Consider the following 19,643-nt stretch of genomic DNA (forward strand, 5'->3'; position numbering starts at 1 on the left):
ATTAATAAAAAATCTTACCATCTTCATCAGTTCTTATATGAAGACTTAGAGAATGCCGTTCAGAAGATCCTTTATCAGTGGCTGGTGTGATTTTCAGAATGTAATCAGTATATTTCTCCAGATCATCAAAAATTATGCTCATGTTGTAAGTAAGGAAAGATAATGTCTTACTGGTTCCCAGTTGCATTAAACTTAGAGAAACATGAAAGAAGACTAAGCCATTTGGCTGGGATGGTGGAAGCCAGCTTACATTTACAGAAGATGAGGAAATGTTTTGATAGACCAGATTTTCAACAAAACCTTCTGGGACTATGAGAGATAATAAGCAAAAAATTAAATGCATGGATTACAGTAATAAAACATCCAAACCCAAGCCAGAAATAACTGTTCAAAATATAATTAGTCTGAAAATGTCAGTTGTAATATTTTTTACAACTTTTAAAAATGATTTTTGTTTCAATATCAAAAGAAAAATAGTTGAAGGCATATATGAATAATCATCTCTGTTAAATTTGTTTAAGAAAAGAGTTTTAATGACATCTTAAGACAATAATTTTATTGCTTGTATACACAGAGGCTTTTGAGCTATGTTAGTATTTCAAAGACTTAGATCAAAATGCCCTCCTGGCAAAGATAAATATTGCAGCATTCAAAACCACTCAATGATATGTTTTTGACTTTGCCATCATAACAGTAAAATAATTTTTAAGTTAGAGAATATTTAATAAATATAAGCACTGATATACAATGAGCACTAAAAAAGTTATTAACTTACTATCCTGATCTGTGTACACATCTATTTTTTCACTGGTTTTGTTTCCATCTCCAAATGCTGTGCTTGCAGTTAACCATAAAATATAATGGCTGTATTTTGCCAAGTCATCCAGCACTACAAATGGAGACACACTGACATTGCTGTCATTACCATGACTTGTGAAATTCTAAAGGGAAAAAAAAAAAAGAAAACGTTACCACTTAAAATGTTTTTAATCACTGATTTCTCTTTCTAGTTCCCCATTTAGCCATCACCACCAGCACCAGCAGCAGACATGATTCACCATAGCATTCAGAAGACATAAATCTGTACTTTGACTCCTAATGAGTACTGATTTTTTTCTGAAATACTCGATTGTATGATGTCTATTTTTACTGCTTGTAATACTACAGAGTACATAATTGTCTTCTCCTGTTGTTTGTAATTGTTGAATGCCAGTTCAGAGATTAAAACTGTTATATTGCAGTGTGTTTATCCATATTTCATCCAGAAAATTACAAAAAAAAAAGCAACATCTACTAATTGCTCATAGATTACCTGAATCACGCATGCCTTGGCTGATCATTATTAATCAAAACAAAGGTCTTCTCTCTCTAATCTATTTTTATGAGAGTAGATTTTGAACTTAAAACTTTCAGTGGCAGAGATCTCACTGCATCACTTGATAAACATTTCCTTTTGTTAGTTGTCCCTCCCAATAACAACGTGCCATTATCTCTAAGGAAATGTCTATAGTGAGTGGACCGTGTTAAAACAAAGGCATCAACAGAATTTTTTTCCTTTCTTCTGTTACTTGCTAATGAAAGGATAGCAGCAGAACCTAGACCCACTTTCTTTTGAACTGTGTAAGAAAATGTCACTAATACTGTGACTACAGCAATAGGTTAGTGCTTCAGATCAGCACCTCTAAGGAGGCTATTCCTGTTTAGGATCAACAACTTTGGAAGATGAAAAGAAAAACTATAAAGCATATTATTTATGTAAGTTCAGCTATACCACATAAGCAAATGTGTTGAATCATCCACTGCTTTACAGGAACCTGACTTAGAGGATCCAACACAGTTTGTTTCATGATTTGAAAATTGTTGAGAAGTTATTTAGCCCATAGGCATATTCAGATCAAGCATTAGGTCAAATCTTCGCTTCTGATTCAAAGAGCCAGTAGCATTCCTCTCTGACAGCCACGTTGCTCCATTGAGCAGATGGCATGGACAGCACTTCTCAGGACCAAAGAAGTCCTAATTTTTCTACATAGCAACATTTTCAGGGTGAGATTTATTTTTCCTAAGCCCCTGATGAATTCCAGCTATTTGGCCAGCCTCCTATTTTTGGTGTTAAATCTAATCCACATCCTCCACTTCTTTAAAAACCAAGTTAGCTTTCAAGTAAATGCTTTTCTGAAAAAGTGAGGCTGTGAGAGCAAACTTACTAAAGCAGGAGAAAGGCAATAGAAATATTTGGGTGTTAAAATTTAGAAATACCACATATAAGCACAGACATGCTAAAACTGCATACTGAAAAATGGATTGTATTTCCCACGAGGAAAGTTCCTACTGAAGAAGTCACTGTTATGTGCCCTATCACAGCTGAATCAGTACTGTACAAACTGATAGTTCAGTACACAATCTTGGTATCTGTCACCAAAACATATCAATTTATATATTTAATGCAACACATCAGCAATATTTTTTACGGGCAAAATATTTTTATTTTTTCAGAAAACAATAGGTGACACTCTCAGCCATTTCCCTGAGATTTTTATACCCTGTACCTGACCTAGTTTTCCCTGCAGTCAATAGTACTTACATAACATAAATAAGTAAACAGTTTGTTTGGCAATGAAAATTTAAGCCTTTTTTTTGAATGCAGAACAGAAGCTGCACAAATTGTGAGTACAAATTTTTATATCCACTCCTATTAACTGAATATAAGCACACTGTTAGTTTTGCCCAAAAGATTAAGTTAAGCCAACATCAGTCAAAATACAAAAAATTCCACCTAAATATATTACTTTCTTCTAAATTAGTTTGGATTTCACACTAGCTTCATACCTAACTGAAAAAGGCTGGAAAGAACTTTGTGTTACATTTGGTAGGTTAAGATACAGGAAACAGTGGATCCAATTCTCAGGTATTTAATTAAACTTTCTAATACTTAAGCAGGGTATGACAGAATACATCATCTGGCCCAGAAGAAGCATTCTAATGCCCTCTTTTTGTTATTGTTATTATTATTATTACTGTTAGCAATGATTAGTAATTTATAACATCTAATAATGAGACTTTTTTTAATAAGCCCTTAAATAACAACCTGAGTATTCAAGGTAAAAATGGCAAGGCTACCGCATCAAGTTTTGATCCTAGATTTAACAGGAGTTTATTGGTATGAACAGCTGAAAATTCAACTCTTAGTTTAAAAAGCATACCTTTACAGTTCAGCCAGCTGTCTGGCAGTTAAAGACTCAGTGAACCAACGTCAATATTATTAACGGGGTTTTGGTGGGTCAACAAACACTATTTTGAGAGGTAGTTCCTTTACTTTGAGGAGCCCAAGGAGTGGAGATTATCTCAAACTACTGATATGACAACATATTAGGAAAAAAAAGGAACACATAATTAAGAGTAACAATGAGCAGGAAGAACTGTGTGGGTACAAACTGAGAAGAGATGAAACTTGTACTAATTGTACCCTGGGGATAGAACACTATAGGAAGTTTTACAATTAACTGTGGCTGCAGATGAAAGGAAACAGCTTAGGATCTTTGGCTACAGCTGAAGAAATTCTTCCTTCTGTCCCTTTCTTCATCCATACATGAAAGAAGTTTTGACATAGCAAAGTATCAGATTATTAAAAGCAGCTAAGTGTAAGCAATACACTCAAGCCATGAAAGTGTCAGCAGAAACTAGTATCTTCTTCACCTCAGGAAGCGGCAGATATTTCCAGGGGCATAAAGCTGTAATTAGCTGTATATGGAAATATGGGCATAAAGCTGTAATTAGCTGTATATGGAAATATGGTGATGCTCTTCTTCACTTTTAACCTTTTTCCCCTGTTCTGTTTTCTTCTTTAGGTTCATTGTGTTGCATTCTTGTTTCAAGTTGGAGGATCACACACTTGACTCTGGCAATCAGGTGAGTGGTGACACTGTGAGGGCTAATCCAAACCATCCTTCAAGGACCGTAATAGTCACTGTTCCAGTAAAAACCTAAGTGAAGTTATTTCCTTTCTGTGTGCTCTGCCATTCTGAGACCAGCTTTTTAAAAACTTGCAGTTTATTTTAGGGAAGTTCCCCTTTTTATCCCTACTTTGGTCATATTGGTGAAACAAAATGTTTGGTTGTTAAGTAATATAGCACATTCTTTGCATCCCTTGTCTGCATCCCAAGGGTAGACCAAGTTGAATTTCACTCTGAACTGTATCCAGTCATATTCACTTCAATTGGCTTGAGGTAGAGGTTGGATGATTTGGGGTCTGATGTTCAGTTGCTAGAAGGATCATAGGCTTTTTTTCAGTACTTTGCTCCTGGTTCCCCTGTCTGGTTTGTCAGAGCGGGACATTTTTCATCTGTACTGAAATTGCTACACTGGGGAACTTTATTGAATCATAAATTTATATTTGTAATTAGCACCTTTCCCACTTTCTTGCTAATCAAAACACAAATATATAGAGATTGAATAGAAGAGTTTATTCAAATCAATGATATCTTCCATAGGTTGATATTTAGCCATGAGACAATTACTTCCATAAAGTCTTTGACTTATTTCCTTGATAAGACTGAAAATGTGGGCAGTATGATTGCTTCAAGCACCAGGCAAGGCATCATGGAGCAAAACTTGCAAAGCTGCTACTGCAAACAGTGAAAGCTTGAATTGTAGGAGCCCAGTAGTGTCACAGAGAAGTGATGTGAAGAAAAGGTACAGTGTCATGTCATCTGTGAAGGAAGTACTCTTTGTCAGCATACATGTCATATCTTTACAGCACTGGGACAGGATATATATACCAAGAAGTAGCATACTCCCTAGACCTATGACAGCAGAATATGAAAGATAAAGCTGAACTGGAACCTAGCCTAATGCAGGTAATGGTTTCTTCTAGCTGGCTACCAGTCATTCCTCCCTCTCTGACACATTTTCTTTTACAACTGTCAGCATCCCCATAGAAACAGCCCACTCATCTACCAAAATCCTTAAATCTAATCTCCATCACTAAATATTTCCTTCTGCTATTCTGGTTCTGAACCTTACGTCTGAGCATCCCAGGCCTTCTGACTGGACAGCTGCAGTGTTATTTTTCATGTAGACCAGTAAAGCAAAGAAACTATATATTATTTTTCTGACTTATGAAGGTACATAAATTTTCCCTTTGTGAAGGAAAACTCAAGTTTCTGCATCATGTAAAGGAGTAAACTGTATCTTTTATCTCAGGTCTTTTTTATATCCTAAATAAAACACTGTGCAGATATTAACTTCCTAGTTTTAACATATTAATAGTCAGTAGTTTATATAATTTGGTTTTAATATGCCTGAGAAGTTCGAGAGTGTGTGAGAACTGAGAAATTGAGACAACAGAATAGCACCAGTTTTAGTATGACTTCTTAATCTATTTCAGATTATGAAAGCACTGGGAGATGTTAACTTGCTTGATATTCTTCAGCAAGGGTGGATTTTCAGGCATCTAGAAGATATTCTTTAAGACTTGGACCTCTGGAATTATGTCCTGACAAAGAAACAGAGGAAAGACTGATAGAGAATGGCTGCCTACAACATGAAAATGTGAAACGTGAAAAGATACCTACTTTTTAAATTCTCCTGTATAATTTCTCAAACTGAAAATACAGTTTGGATAAACATAAGCAGAATGGTTACCTCGATGCAGAGTATTTCAGCTGAGGATTCTTTCTTTCCAAATGTGTGCAATACAAAACTTAGCAACAGATCCTACAATTACATGGTTATACTTCTAAGTTACAGATAGTTGTAAGCTATACGGATGCATACTCGTGCAGCTTACAACTGTCTCTATATGTCATATAAATATATAAATAGTCACATATCAGGCTGACTTTTACACATGCATTTCTCTCTTGTAAAAAGAGTAATATAAAATATCTGACAGAAATGAGTTGGCTTTTTTTACCTGTTCGAAATCTGTCTTGCACCCACAGGCATGCCAAGGTACAGAATAGGACTGCAGCATAGATACGGTAGTTGTTATGCTAAGCAGTGAGCAGACAGGATGTGAAGGGCAGAAGAAGTTAAAGAGAGCAGACAGATTAAGATTTGATCATGATTTGAGAGATTAACGTTCATATCCCATGGGCAATAAGAGACAGATGCAACAGCAGCTGAAACCTATCTTCAGACGGCAGAGGGATGAGATAAAAATCAAAGTCAAAATGATGAAAATGGTAGTTTCCACACACAGAAGTAGAGCTACTGTCAGCACTTTCCTGCTATCCACCTCATAATATGCCAAAGCAGCATTAACTTCCACTTGTGCCACTGTCCTTTCCCTGCCTGACTGCATTACAGGATAATAAAACTGGACCCTCGCCTTGCTGGGCCAATGCTACCGTGCTCCATCTTCCCTATCTTCCTCCTTTATTTCCAGAGTCCTGGGCACATCCTGGGGGATTTTCTCTTCCTCTCTCAGAGTAAGCTTCACCTTACTCATTCATCTCAGAGCTGCACCTTCCTAAAGGCAGGAATAGTCCAAGTCCATAGTCCTCCTCCAAAATTTCTTGAGATGTACTTCATAGGATGGGCTAGTTCAGGCGCACTGTTGTAAAGGTTTGCCCAGAGATTTGTTAAGAAAAATGCTGTTGTTATAGCAGTGTGTGCAAACAGAGTCTACATTCTGAACTGTAGCCCTGATTTTAATCTCAATTTTAATCAGAATATGAACTCATGGCACAGTCCTGCTTGCACCTGAAACTATGCAGAGCCAGGCAACCACATACCTTCACAGAAGTCAGAGAAGTGTACACACTGAAGTATGGCAGCAATTACTCACTCACAGATATTTGTAACATTTGTGAACACTTTTTCTAGTTATCCTCAAACACATGCATACTTCACCTTAGACATATCTTGAGCATAAATTTATGCAGTCAAGGTTATTTTCCATACATAATTTTCTAAATGAATTTATATTTCTTGTTTTTCTTCCATATGTGTAAAACTTGTGACAAAAGATCTGTAAAGGAAGCTTATTTCCCTTATTATATTTCTGTACCATAAGATATTCATAGAAAGGAGAACAGAAAGATTATATATAAAATTGATGTGTAGTGCATAATTAAGGATGAAAGCAGCAACAGCAAAAAAACCTATGTGAAAATAAATCACCAAAATATTATTTATAAGATTTTGCCTTTTAAGCTTTAACATCAGAGTATCAATATCTTTGCTTCAGTATAGTAAACAGTAATTTCCTCCGGAGAGTAAGAAAAATATGAAGTAAAAATGTGTTCCCTACTTTCATATTACCTTCATATTTTCAATACTGTACAAACATGTATTAAAAAGTAAAACCAGAACCAGAAATTTCATTGCTAGATTAGACTAAAATAAATACTCTTGAGGATGTGCCATGCATGTAGTGGGTCTTGAGTCTATCCATTACATATGTTAAGCGTATATGTATTAAGCGCACGTGTGCATATATTTATATAGATACATGTGCATATAAACTTTGCATAATGGAATATTACACAAAATCTACTGGCTTTAATGATTAATGATATGAATGCTTAGTGGGATACACAATGTAACATGATTACAAGATATGCTTCTGCCTTTGTGAGCTAAAATACTACATCATGATAAAGGAAATATGAAAAACCAATTTATTGATAACCATAAAATTGATTTAATCTTTAAGTAATTATTAGAACATTTCATTGACTTCTACAAAAGAATATAAATAAGCTTACCTGTACGAATATTCCTGAATTATTTTTGAAATAAACTGAGTAGTACAGTATATTTCCATTAGGCTTTTGAGGAGGAGACCAGAATAACATTATTGATGTGGAAGTAAGGTTTCTGTATGTAACATCTTTCGGTGCATCGCTTGGTGCTGGAAAAATGTTAAGTTTTAGCATACCTAAAGCTTTTCTATCTCAGGCTTTTGTACATTTTAGTACCTGAGGAACATCCACTATGGTAGATCTTACAGTATCCTATGGCAAATTAAATGTATTTCTGATTATGGTATAGAAAATGCTTCACAAAAAAAATTAAATAAAACTGTAAATGTAAAAATGAATTTTTAAAACACTTTTTCAACCGTATTTGTATTTAGCTGCATTTGTGAACAGACAGAGTTTTCTTATAGAATTTGTCCTGTACTTACTGCTTTGTGCACATAGAAAATCTAATTGGCAGACATTGAAAGTTGACAGAGTTAGGTCTCTATACTCCAAATATGGTTAGTAGGGAAAAAAAGGACTTGTTTTACAAAACCTAAATTAAAAGCCTTGTTCTCTCTGATTATAAACAGAATTTAGTCTCACAACCTATGTGGGTAAACCAGGTACATAACTTGGACAGTATGATAATTTCACTTTTTTCCTCTTTTCTCAGCCTATTAAATGTGCAGGAAGACTCCTGTAAGACTTCTTCAATTAATCTCTCCTCCTGTTTTATAAAGAATAGCAGCATATGGTTCTTCTCAGTAACACAGTGATGTAGGAGAGCTAAATTCAATCCCTTAAGTCAGCTTAGGAGAATTTAAATCAAGATTTCTCAGCATCCAAGAAAGTGCTGTACAGAACATGCAGTAGAGTACTGAACACTCTAAGTTATGTACCTCTCTTGCTTTGTGCTGCTCTAGTTTGTGTAAAATACTAAAATATTAATTGGAGGGGGAACCCCAGGACCAGTAACTAAAAGTCTGTCCCTATAAAGTCAATTCTTATTTCCATAACAGCTTTAATAGCAATGACTGTAAATACCTACAACCTGATGATGTAGACAGACTTTGGAGGGATGGCTTCAATAGATGCTAATCCTGCCAGTGGTTGTGAGTTGGGGAATTGCTTTATCTATGCAGGATGATTCTGAAGTATGCCTACATACACCTATTTTGGAACCACATCAATATGATTGATGCAAAACCAGACACAGTACTTAAACTGAATGACTTTCAAAGCACAGTATACACTATGATCATATAAAAGTCACTTTCCATGTTGGAAGTATAAAATAATTAAAATAGAATAAACAAATCAATGTACACTTATAGAGCTCATTTTCGAATTAAAAATATTTCAGATTTAAGAGGGATACTCTAAGGAGTATTTTCCCTATCAGAAGTTGTGTCACGGCAGCTTAAAGTAAGGATCTAGTAAAATATATTACAAAAATAATTTATTTCAAAGTTTAGAATGAAATTATTTGGATCTTACCTGTTCTGAAGAGAAATGCTAATTTCTTCTCAGTATAAGTTAACATAAATACCAATCATAATTTTATAGAGCCACAGATACTTGTAGACACAAGGATAGAGCCACACAGACAGGTAGCACGTCTCTTCTTGACAAGTCAAATGTCACTTCTACTTCAGTGGCTTTATTAACTTAAATAAGGCTGACAGAATTTTAAGACTGAATGAAAATAAAGGTTCATAGTGTATATAAGCTTACCTCCTTCAGAAGTTCTGAATGTTATAGTATCACTTTTTACGTTGCCATCTCCAAATCTTGTACTTGCTGTTAGGTAAGCACTATACTCATAGTTATATTCTAGGTCTGCCAACTCCAGTGATGTTTCTGTTACATTTACACTCCTCTTTGACATTTTATTCCTAAAGAAAAAAGTATTTTCTTAATTATATACACATGCCATATCTCTCTATATACAATTATGGCATTCGTTGTAAAACTGAAACATGCAATATTGTGTTAAATACAAGTAGTTTAGGTTTTTAAAATAGGCTAGGATAACTTTTTGTCTTTTATGGTGAAAAACTAACTTTTTACTGTGACATCGAGGTAGGGCTCTTCATTTTGTTCCTTAAAATAATAACACCCCAATACTCCACAAAAATATGCTTATAAATTACATCAACAAAGACAATGGCTATATGAAATAACTAAGGAGGAGTATTTCTATCTCTTAGCTGCTTTCAAATGGTTATGTGTACCCTTGGGAAGGACAAAGTAGGGCATAACTAAACTGTCTCCCTGGACAGGAATAGCGAAATATAAAAAGATTATAGCAGGGAGCATGCCCTACTGTGACACTGTGAAATTGGTCAGAAGGCTGAAGTTATAAATGGAATAATAGAAGATGATATGGAACAGGAATTAGCTGGTGCTGAGTTAATTCTGGTGGAATGTAGCAGAGGATCAGAATGGAACTCTAGTCAGGTCAAAACCCGCCTAGAAAGACTGTAAGATGTAACATTAATAAAACACTGCTATTAGCATAGGTATGAAATGATTATCAGAAAGTAAAATAAGATACAGAAATAACTAACTTGACTTCAAAAAGTCTTTATTCATTGTAAAGTCATTATTCTTTGTAAAGTTAATGTAATCTTTTAAGAAAAAAAAAAGGAGGAAAATAAAAACCTAACATTCCATTCCTTCAAAGATTTCTATATGAGTAGGTGTCCTGTGTCTCTAATAGGATTTCATACAGAGATGATAATTTGATAAGTAAAACAAAATGTCTTACTCCAGGAGTCACTGTGAAGCTTTTCACAAATGACAATGTGTTCTAATACTAAAAAAAAGAAAAAAGTTATTAAAAACTACTAGATTTTCATCCTTTGATAACTGGATGACTGTCCTATTAGCAAAAATCACCATCTAATATATCTGAAATAAGGTTACACTAACAAATAAATGGAATGAGAAAATGTATGAGAATGAAAAAAAATCCTCCTTAACCCTCAGATTTTGAGTGGAATGTCACTTGACATGGGAAACACTCTTGGCAATAGAGAAAGTTAACATTTACATTTTTCCCAAACTTCTGACATTTTTAATAGTCAGTAAAATTTACAAGAGATTGCAGCTGTGCTTATCAAACCCTATACAAAGAAAGACATCTTTTCCTGGATCTTTGCCCAGTGTATTCTTAGTATGGAAATACGTATCTGGTTATAATTTAAGTAAGAAGAAAATCCACAGCTTAGTGCTGCAAACATTTCTACTCTTGAGTAACTACGTTTTTACATCTGAGTTGTCAAAAAACATTTCCACAACTAGGCACAGAAAGAAGAACAAAAGCTTGAGGTATTTCAAGGGAAGTTGATTTTCTGTTCAGAAACAACTGAGATTGCAATAAAAATAAGAAATCACTAATCAAAGTGAGTGCAGTCTTCACAGACAGCAAGAAAGTACTTAGCAGAATAAGTTAAGCCAAGAAATCTTAATGAAGAAAAATATTACAAAAAGGTCTTAAACAGCATTTTTCAAAAATGCAAACAACAGAGATTCTAAGAAATTGCATACTTTCATTTGATAAATACAGGTACCATATTTTCTTAAAAATCTGTACTTGAAAATAGATCTAGTCAACAAGTATCTCACAAAAATTTGTAGAAAGGATAATGCCAAAAAAACAATGGCTACATACAAGTTCAGCAATTTTGTTAATTGCACATTTAATACTCAAAAATTTCATTTAGGGAGTATGAGTTTGTAGGCTCAAGGCAGGAAGAAAGTTTCTTTGATACTCCCTAGCACCCAAAACCACCTTGTCTTCTGACAAATTCCATGAAATATAACTGAAAACATTGCAGATATCACCCTCTCTATTCTCTTTGTTGTGGATTCTTGTTCCAAATCAGCTAAAGAAAGGTTACCAAATTCTCTACAACTGTCGCAAAATATTTAAGTGAAGGAACACTTATTTAACATCTGTAGTAACCTTCTTCCTTCTGCTTTATTGAGAAGCACTGGGATTAACAATCTCCTCCAAAATATATTGAATACCTCCCAAGAGCAGCAACTATATGGCACTACAGTTTGCCTTGTCAAATCTCCCCCTGCAATGCATTTTATGAAACTGTAGAGACAGCTCTGTTAAATACTTGAAATTTCTCTCCTTCCTCCACCCCCCTCCCTCCCTGCCAAGGAAGGAGTGAAGTTATGGCCTCTTTGAAGGCAAAGGGAGTTTTTCTCCAATGTCCTTGCCTTAACATGATACATAAAGCCTCTCTAAATTTAGGTATGGCACAGTAACGACAGACAAGACAGAGCAAAAAGAATATGGGGCAAGGCTTACAGCAAGAGATTATGTTGTTGCTTAATTGAAATATTTAGAAAGACGGATCATTTAAGAGTTTTTTTAAAAAATACTTCTGGTTAAATCTTTTCTCACAGTAACAAAAGCAGTAAGTTATGAGGGAACATAAGGATGAAAATTTGCATAACCTCAATTCTTTGAACACAGTATGTATCAAAAAACATAGCCCTTATCATGAAGTAACTCTTCCCTAGCTCGAGGACGGTCATCATTTGAAAGAGCAACAGACATTCCCAATAGAGTAGAATTAACAAGAGAAGACAAATTTAACTTTTCTGAAAAGAAGACCTTGCTCCTCTTCACTTTATCATCAACTTAACTAGAAATTACAATTAAAAAAAAAAAAAAATGTAGTGACTGAGGCCAAACCCTACCCCAAAACTGTCAAATAACAATAAAATAATGTAAGCTCAAGAGCAGTGTGCCCATAACAACTGCAGATTTGCACATCTGGTTTACATCTTATAATGTGCACTTTAGTATTTGATTCCTGCACCTTAGTACTGGCAATAAAATGGTAAAGCACAAATGCAATATATTAATAGTGATCAATAAAAAATATTTTCACTCCCAGTAGAAGTTATAGATCTTTGAAGAGATGCCACATCGCTTGACCAAACTGTGTTATGCAAGGAATAGGACAGAAGCTGCAAGTTTTAAAGTGACAAAAGTCCTTTGTAAAGGTGAGAAAATATCACAGCGGGATGTCAGGAGGGAAAAAATGGGAAAAAAAGGTTAGATAGAAAAAACTAAAACACAATAAATGAAAAGTATCTGTTAAAAATACTCTTTTGCTATTAATGTAATAAAACCAAAATATAACAGCAGATATAATTGATAGCTCATACAAAAACTCTGAACATGGCTCTTACTGTCTAAAAGAGGAGGCAATATTTCTCTATTTTAAGCCTATTTCAAATCTCCTTGACAATTCAGCATGGGTTTGTGCCCTGCTGTGCAGCAGGCCTAATCAGAATATAATGAAAATAGTCACCATGCTCTAGTTTAAATTTGAATTCACTTACTACAGCATAATGTTTGGAAAAATGTTGAGGATTCTTACAAAATGTTGAAATTGTTCCCCCAGTTTTTGGCTACTCTGAATTTGCATATACAAAAGTCTAGTATTTTAAGTGCTGGATGAATATTTGTTCTCCCAAAACATATAATCAACATATTGTGTAATAAAAACCTAACATTCCTGATAGGTTACAGATTAACATTTATCCTCAGAACTACTTCCAGAAAAATCTTACCAGACATAAACTGTGTAATAGAGGATAATTCCATTTGGCTCCAGCGGTGGTTTCCATGACAACTTCACAGTGACACCCAACAACTGTTGTACAGAGAGGGCTTGTGGAGGAGAACTTGGAGCTATAAAATGAGAGAACAGGACACAACATCTTGTTGAACAGCTAAGATCGATGGGATACACAGCATCCTTAAATGGGCTTTTAATTATTTGTGATAGAAAATTAACCTTGTACCACACGGGTACAGTATCCATCAGCTAATGTTAAGGCACAGCTTCTTTTCCTTTTTCTGACAGATGATAAAAGAAGATTTTGCATGGTGGTGTTAGAACATCTGTTTCTGTGATTCAATGGAAAAAGTACTTCATGAGAAAACAGAGCGGTGGCTAGGTCACAGTGACTCACCTACTGCCCGAGTATATTGCTGTAATTTTTTTTCCCTTCTAATAAAAGCAAGACCTTTATAGATATGAACACATGTAAAATACAGCATAATAGTTCCCCTGAGGAAAAAAAGATGCTGTAAAGAATAATACAAAACACCAAAAGGTGGAAAAACAGATAAGCATGGCATTGAGAGATTATAAAATTGTGGGATACTAAACAGTGATAAAATCTATTCACTCCATCAGATAAGGACCACATTCATACATTTAACATGTCACAAGGGCAAATTAAAAGATAGACATTCACTGAGACCCTTAAAATTCATTTTAAGATGATCTCTAGATGACACCCTATCCCAACTCTCTAGGGAAACATTGTAAGTAAATGAAAATGTTAGACCATGTTTGATTTTTTTTCTAAGGTTCTTATTAATTTTACTGAGGAAAAATAACTCATGTATGCATAAGCAATACTGCTTTATTGTCAGTGTGTTATTGAGAAATGAATCTTCATCTTGATTCACAGACCTATGTATCACTATAAAGTAATATTAGAATTACATTTGTTTTTCTCAAATTAAACTGAAGAGCATCATGCACTAAAAATTCAGGTCATAGCTGTAGTCATGCATGAAAATTGAGAATATGAGCATAACTATTAGCAAATCTATGAAACATTTGGTCTGAACCTTGGAACACTGTGTTCCTGTGAATACAGAACATGTGGTGTATTATAAATATTGTTGTTTTTCACTTCTTGTTGCTTTCACTAATTGAAAGTTGGCATAAAGGTTTTATAACTCTTTATATTATAGGAAAAACTCTTTTATATTGTTCATTAACAAAGTTTCACTGAATTCAGTGAGTTTATATGCCAGTGAAAAATGTTAACAGCTGTATTTTGTTTTACTTGTTATATTATCCTCAGTGGCTACATAATAAAAGATCTGTCATACAGTGAATGTCATCTTTTTGACATGTCTAGTTCATTCTACAATTCTTATTCAGAGGATTTTTTTCCTAAAGAATAGAAACTTCATTGCTCTAAATAAAAATACTCTCTGCTAAAAAAATGGATTTATCCAAATGAGCTCTTTTCAGTCTGCTCCACCAACATAACTCTTGAGCAAAGTTTTTATACTGATGGTGTGGCTGGTGGGTTGCTTGTGTCAATGCCACTTTAGAATAGATTCCCAGAGATTTCCTCCCTAATCAATGGAGAGGAACAGACACAGCCTTCTCCAAAATGTGTCTCACAGCACCTAAGTTAAGATTTTTGCTATGAATTTTTTTTTCAGAATTCCCTGGCAGAATTAGAGAGGTGACCAATGATAACTTCCCACAACTACATTGTGTACTGAAAGTACAACTATAATTTTAAGGTTACTCTGCTGATTTGTTACCTACTGTACAAATTAGCAGGGGTTGCAACAACTGTCTTCTACCCTCAGCCTGCAGTGCAGAACACTCCCCTGCTCAGTTTGGAAGTCTAGTGCTACAGATGATGGACTTCGGTCATTTTCATAATATTAATAATTTCATATCTATCTATGTGTATCTGTACATGCATCTGTTTAGAAGAATGCAAAAATCTTTCCCCAAAAAAACCCACAGAAATGTCCCCGGGCAATTCAAACTGGCTTTTTGTGGTTTTCCTTTTCCCCAGCTCTCACATGACTGAAAAACCGAATACAGTATTTAATTCTACCATGTCATGTATCAGATTAAAATAATATGAGTACATTAAGATTCTTCAAATTCATAAGATATTGGTAAGGCCAAAAGTCCATGCACAGCAACTGCGACATTTCATATAGCTTGTATTGATAAATCTTTTGGTAGATAGATAGATAGATAGATAGATAAAGTATGTTTGTGTGTAGATACATAGACACAGATAGCAATGGAGAGACATAACTGCCAAAAAAATGCATAAAACTTAAAAACATCTGACATGAAGTGTAAGAGTAAATTAAGAATACAGGTAGACAATAATGTACTGAAACTTCTGTTCTGACTTACCATCTTCATCAGTTAGTATATGCAGAGGTGAACTACGAACACCCTCCCCCACTGTGGTACTAGCAGACACTTCTACAGTATATTCTGTATATTTATTTAAATCTAAATAAAAAAGAATAATTCAATAAAACAACCATTCAATGGGACAAAATAATAGTGTAAGTATTTTTGAAGTGGTGAACAAGCCTATCACACTCAACTATATCATTAGAGACTGAAGTAAGCGTTGGGAAAGCTTGGAGCACAAAGTATTTTGCAAAAGAAGGGGCAAAGCCCTAATTACCAGTTAATACTTCATATTCCTAGAATGCTTTGCAGTTTGTCCTTGGCTGTACTCGGAAAATGTTGCAGTGAAGGTACTGAGATCCCAGCACTAATTGCTGTGACATGCCTCAGCAATAATGACAGAACTTAGGAAAAGATGCAAAGGTGAGTGGAAAAGGAAGTTTTTTATCCAGAATGTTTTACCCAGTATTTTTATCCAAAATAAGATCATAAAGATATGCAGGTGACTTGAGGGTTTACTTTGTTACAATGATAGGTCTGCAAATATAGCTATTGAAGTTCCTTGTACTTTAAACATCTAAAATACAGTGAGATATATGTTAGACTATACCATTTAATGCCCATTTCACCACATTATGGCAAGACGCAAGTTATTTCTTAGGACAGAGAGCAAAAAACTTTATGTTAGGGCAAAAAGGATCAGGTCCAACCAATGAGCTAATATACCTCTGTCTGTCTGTTGCATGCTTCTCAGAAGAACTTACAGTTGCCGTAAGTTCCAGATTATTATATACTGGCCTGTGATACGTAGTGTCAGAAGAGTAGTGTTTATGACTCTTTGCTCAGTCCCATTAGTCCTCGTGAGATATATTGTGTAGGTCTGTACGATTCCATTGGGAACGGATGGTGGAAAAAATGATAATTCAATTTCCACGGATGAGATGTTCCTATAGGTTATGTTTTCTGGTGCAGAATCAGGAACTAGAAGAAAAAAATTATGGAAGGTTTCAGTGAGTTTCGTCGATTTGGAAAGAATTTTTATAAATTGGTTTCAATGAAACACATTGTAAACATGTGGATTTGTATCCTATTTTTTTTATGAAATACATTTTAAAAGGGGACGGATTGGAAGATCAAAACCACTCAGATACACACAGTAACAACAAGGTAATTTTTAAAAAATGGATAGAAATCATCTTAATATGCCATATTAAAAAACCTGGAGCATGACACTAAACTTTCCTTCTAACACTCCAGAACTATCACTGCAATTCTTCAAGTTAGCTATTATTAGGATATTTTTCATGTTGTGCTACCATAATTTACACTTGCAACATGCATTTTCTTTCTTTTGCCTGGGTCCCCTACACAAACAGTATAAATACTCGCAGGAAAAAAAGGGAGCCAAACATGCTGCTGGAAGGGCCCTGAAAGTAACCCCTCTCTTGGATGCTGGGACTCAGGGCCAGTGTAGTCAAGGGCTGCCTCCTCCTTCTGCCAGGCAATGCTGTGGGGAGGCTGTGGCCAGGGCTGACCACTGCCCTCGGGGAGCTGCTTTCAGCAAGGGCTCTCAAGCTTTGCCCCCGTCTGAATTACAGCTCCTGCTTCGCCGCTGTCATGGCTGTGCTTGGCCATGGGCCCACTGATCCAGTCCCTGCCTTGCATCCAGTCCCTGCCCTGCATCCAGTCCCTGCCTGACATGGCAGCCAGGCCTCAGCTTGGCTCTCCCCCTGCAGGCCTGCAGCTGGCACTGGACTGTATCTGGTTTGGTTACTATCACCAAATTTGTGAACTTTCTTTCCTGGCTTGACCTCAGACCTGCCATGTCAGCATGAAGTGTTTGGCACCCCAGACTGGCCCTGGCTGCTCCCCCTCACCCGCCCTGCGCTCTTCACAAGCAGGGTGGTGAGATGAGTCCTGGCAAGTGAGGCCTCTGCCCAGCTGGCCTGAGGACCCCTGGGCTCTTGGCTCCCCATCCCTTACCAAGCACCTGGCCTTGCTCTTTTGCTTTGTATATAAAAGAGAAAAACTGGATTCAAACTTACTGCCTTGCAAAGCAAGCAAATACTTTTTAAATTATTAAATCTTATCTCCTGGCCATCAAAGGTTATCATAAGCAGATTCTTCTCACAAATTTTCACTTTTAAAATAATATAATGTACTCACCAGTTTCAGAAGTTCTGACAAGAAGTGGAAAAGACGACTGATTCCCATGGCCAAGTCTGGTGAATGCCCTTACTGAGATGTAGTAAAGAGTATATGGCTTCACTTCACTTAGTGATACACTTGTAGATGAGGCATTTTTAATGAAAAAATAATTGGAATCGCTGTACAGAACTTCATAATGAGTTATGAGACCATTAGGCTGCTCAGGTGGTAACCATCTCAGATTTATTTCTGTTGCAGTTACATTTATTAATTCTAAGTTTTGAGGTGGGGAGTCTGGTTCTGCAATACAGAAATCAGAAAAAAACCCATTTCAATTAGTTGAATACAGAACTGAGATCATAAACCTATTGGATCCTGACATTGGATCCTAACTGTACCAAAGGGGCTACACTCATTTTCTCACTCTCCATCTCAAAGTCTTACTGCTTTTTACCTCAGTTAATTTTGGTATGTCTCTTTTCCACTCATAAAACTAGGCATCTTTTTGAGCTATGACACTTTAGCTTTTCTGGAATTTCTTTTCTCATCCACGTCTAAATCTATCTGAAACTGCTTTTATTAAGAAAAAAAGTTTCTTCTCTCTACCAGTCTCATGCAGACTGATCTTTCAAATCCTCTCATTGTCTTCTTCATATTCAGTTCTTTAAATTTAGATTAATGTCCTCTTACTGCTTTCTATGTAAATAACCACCCTTTGTACTTCACTCAACCAACTATTGAATCAAGAAAGGGACTGTATGTACAGTAACTAAACTCCCTTTAGTGAACCCAGTGTAAATCTTACACACTCTGGTGTGAAGGTCATGCACAAAACAAGTCCAGCTCCGGGGTGATGTGTTGGCTAAATCTACTGGCAAAGCATGAGTTCATGTGACTCCAGTGAGCTAATAAGGCATGGAAGTGTTGAAGGAGTGAGTGGGCTGCACTTATGAATAAAATCAGCTCTGAATGTCAACTCTGATTCCACTGAAGGCTTCACCACTTCACCCCTGAAATAATCTGTAAAATCAAAATTAAAATATACTACCTACCCAGAATCATAGGATTCAGTTTGTGTACGAATGCCCGTAAGCAGGTATTTCAGAATTCATCATAAATTTTTTTGCCTAAAAGGTCTCACAAATTACTTTCATTCCTGATTTCTGAGCACATGAATGGAAAGTGTTAACTGTAACAGATCACTGCTCTCTGGATGACAAGACGGCCCACATGGATATTTCCCATGTGAAGAAGCTTAATTTTTAATTGAAATGCATTTTGCAATTTATCTGGCATGGTAAAATATTTAAATGCAGCAGCCTAGTTCCTTCCATTCTAATGCAAGTTATCTAAGACAGTTGTAGTGAATCTTTTATTTGGAGGTATCTCTCTTTTCAAGAGTCAAACAAATTGTTGTTCGTAGGTTGGCTAAAGTTAGGAGACATAAATCTCAGCCTGAATTACCTCAGGAAAGCTAAACAACAAGAAGTAGAAAATTAATTACGCAGAGCCTTATAAAAAGGCAAGAATTCTTGATGGGTTTCTCCCTGGTTTCCTCAAGCTTTGTGTGGCTCCTTTATGAATGAATGAACCGTTGGCCTGAAAGTCTACTCTGAAAAATTTCTTTAACACTCAAAGGCAAGGGATTGCAAGCTCTCAGAGGAAAGAATGTTTATATAAGTAACTTTCTATTATTGTGATATGCCTTTCCTCTGTTAAAAAAAACGTAACAGCATAGAAGCATGTAAATTAAAAAAAAAAATTGCAAGTATTTTAAGTTTCACAGTTT

At 35.6% G+C, this 19,643-nt stretch overlaps 1 protein-coding gene across 1 annotated transcript in view; it reads right to left on the reverse strand.

Moving 5' to 3' along the window:
* PTPRQ (protein tyrosine phosphatase receptor type Q) overlaps nt 1-19,643 on the reverse strand; it is a 124,947-nt gene that overhangs the window by 62,163 nt on the left and 43,141 nt on the right. Inside the window, exons 29-36 of the mRNA XM_032107005.1 lie at nt 17,873-18,154; nt 16,505-16,687; nt 15,701-15,802; nt 13,293-13,413; nt 9,423-9,583; nt 7,710-7,855; nt 776-941; nt 19-309 (exon numbers count right to left, since the gene is read on the reverse strand). Of these exons, the coding sequence (XP_031962896.1) occupies nt 19-309; nt 776-941; nt 7,710-7,855; nt 9,423-9,583; nt 13,293-13,413; nt 15,701-15,802; nt 16,505-16,687; nt 17,873-18,154 (1,452 nt within the window). The remainder of the gene's footprint in view (nt 1-18; nt 310-775; nt 942-7,709; nt 7,856-9,422; nt 9,584-13,292; nt 13,414-15,700; nt 15,803-16,504; nt 16,688-17,872; nt 18,155-19,643) is intronic.

This window comes from Corvus moneduloides, chromosome 4 (genome assembly GCF_009650955.1).
Source record: "Corvus moneduloides isolate bCorMon1 chromosome 4, bCorMon1.pri, whole genome shotgun sequence".
In the NCBI taxonomy this organism is placed as follows: domain Eukaryota; kingdom Metazoa; phylum Chordata; class Aves; order Passeriformes; family Corvidae; genus Corvus; species Corvus moneduloides.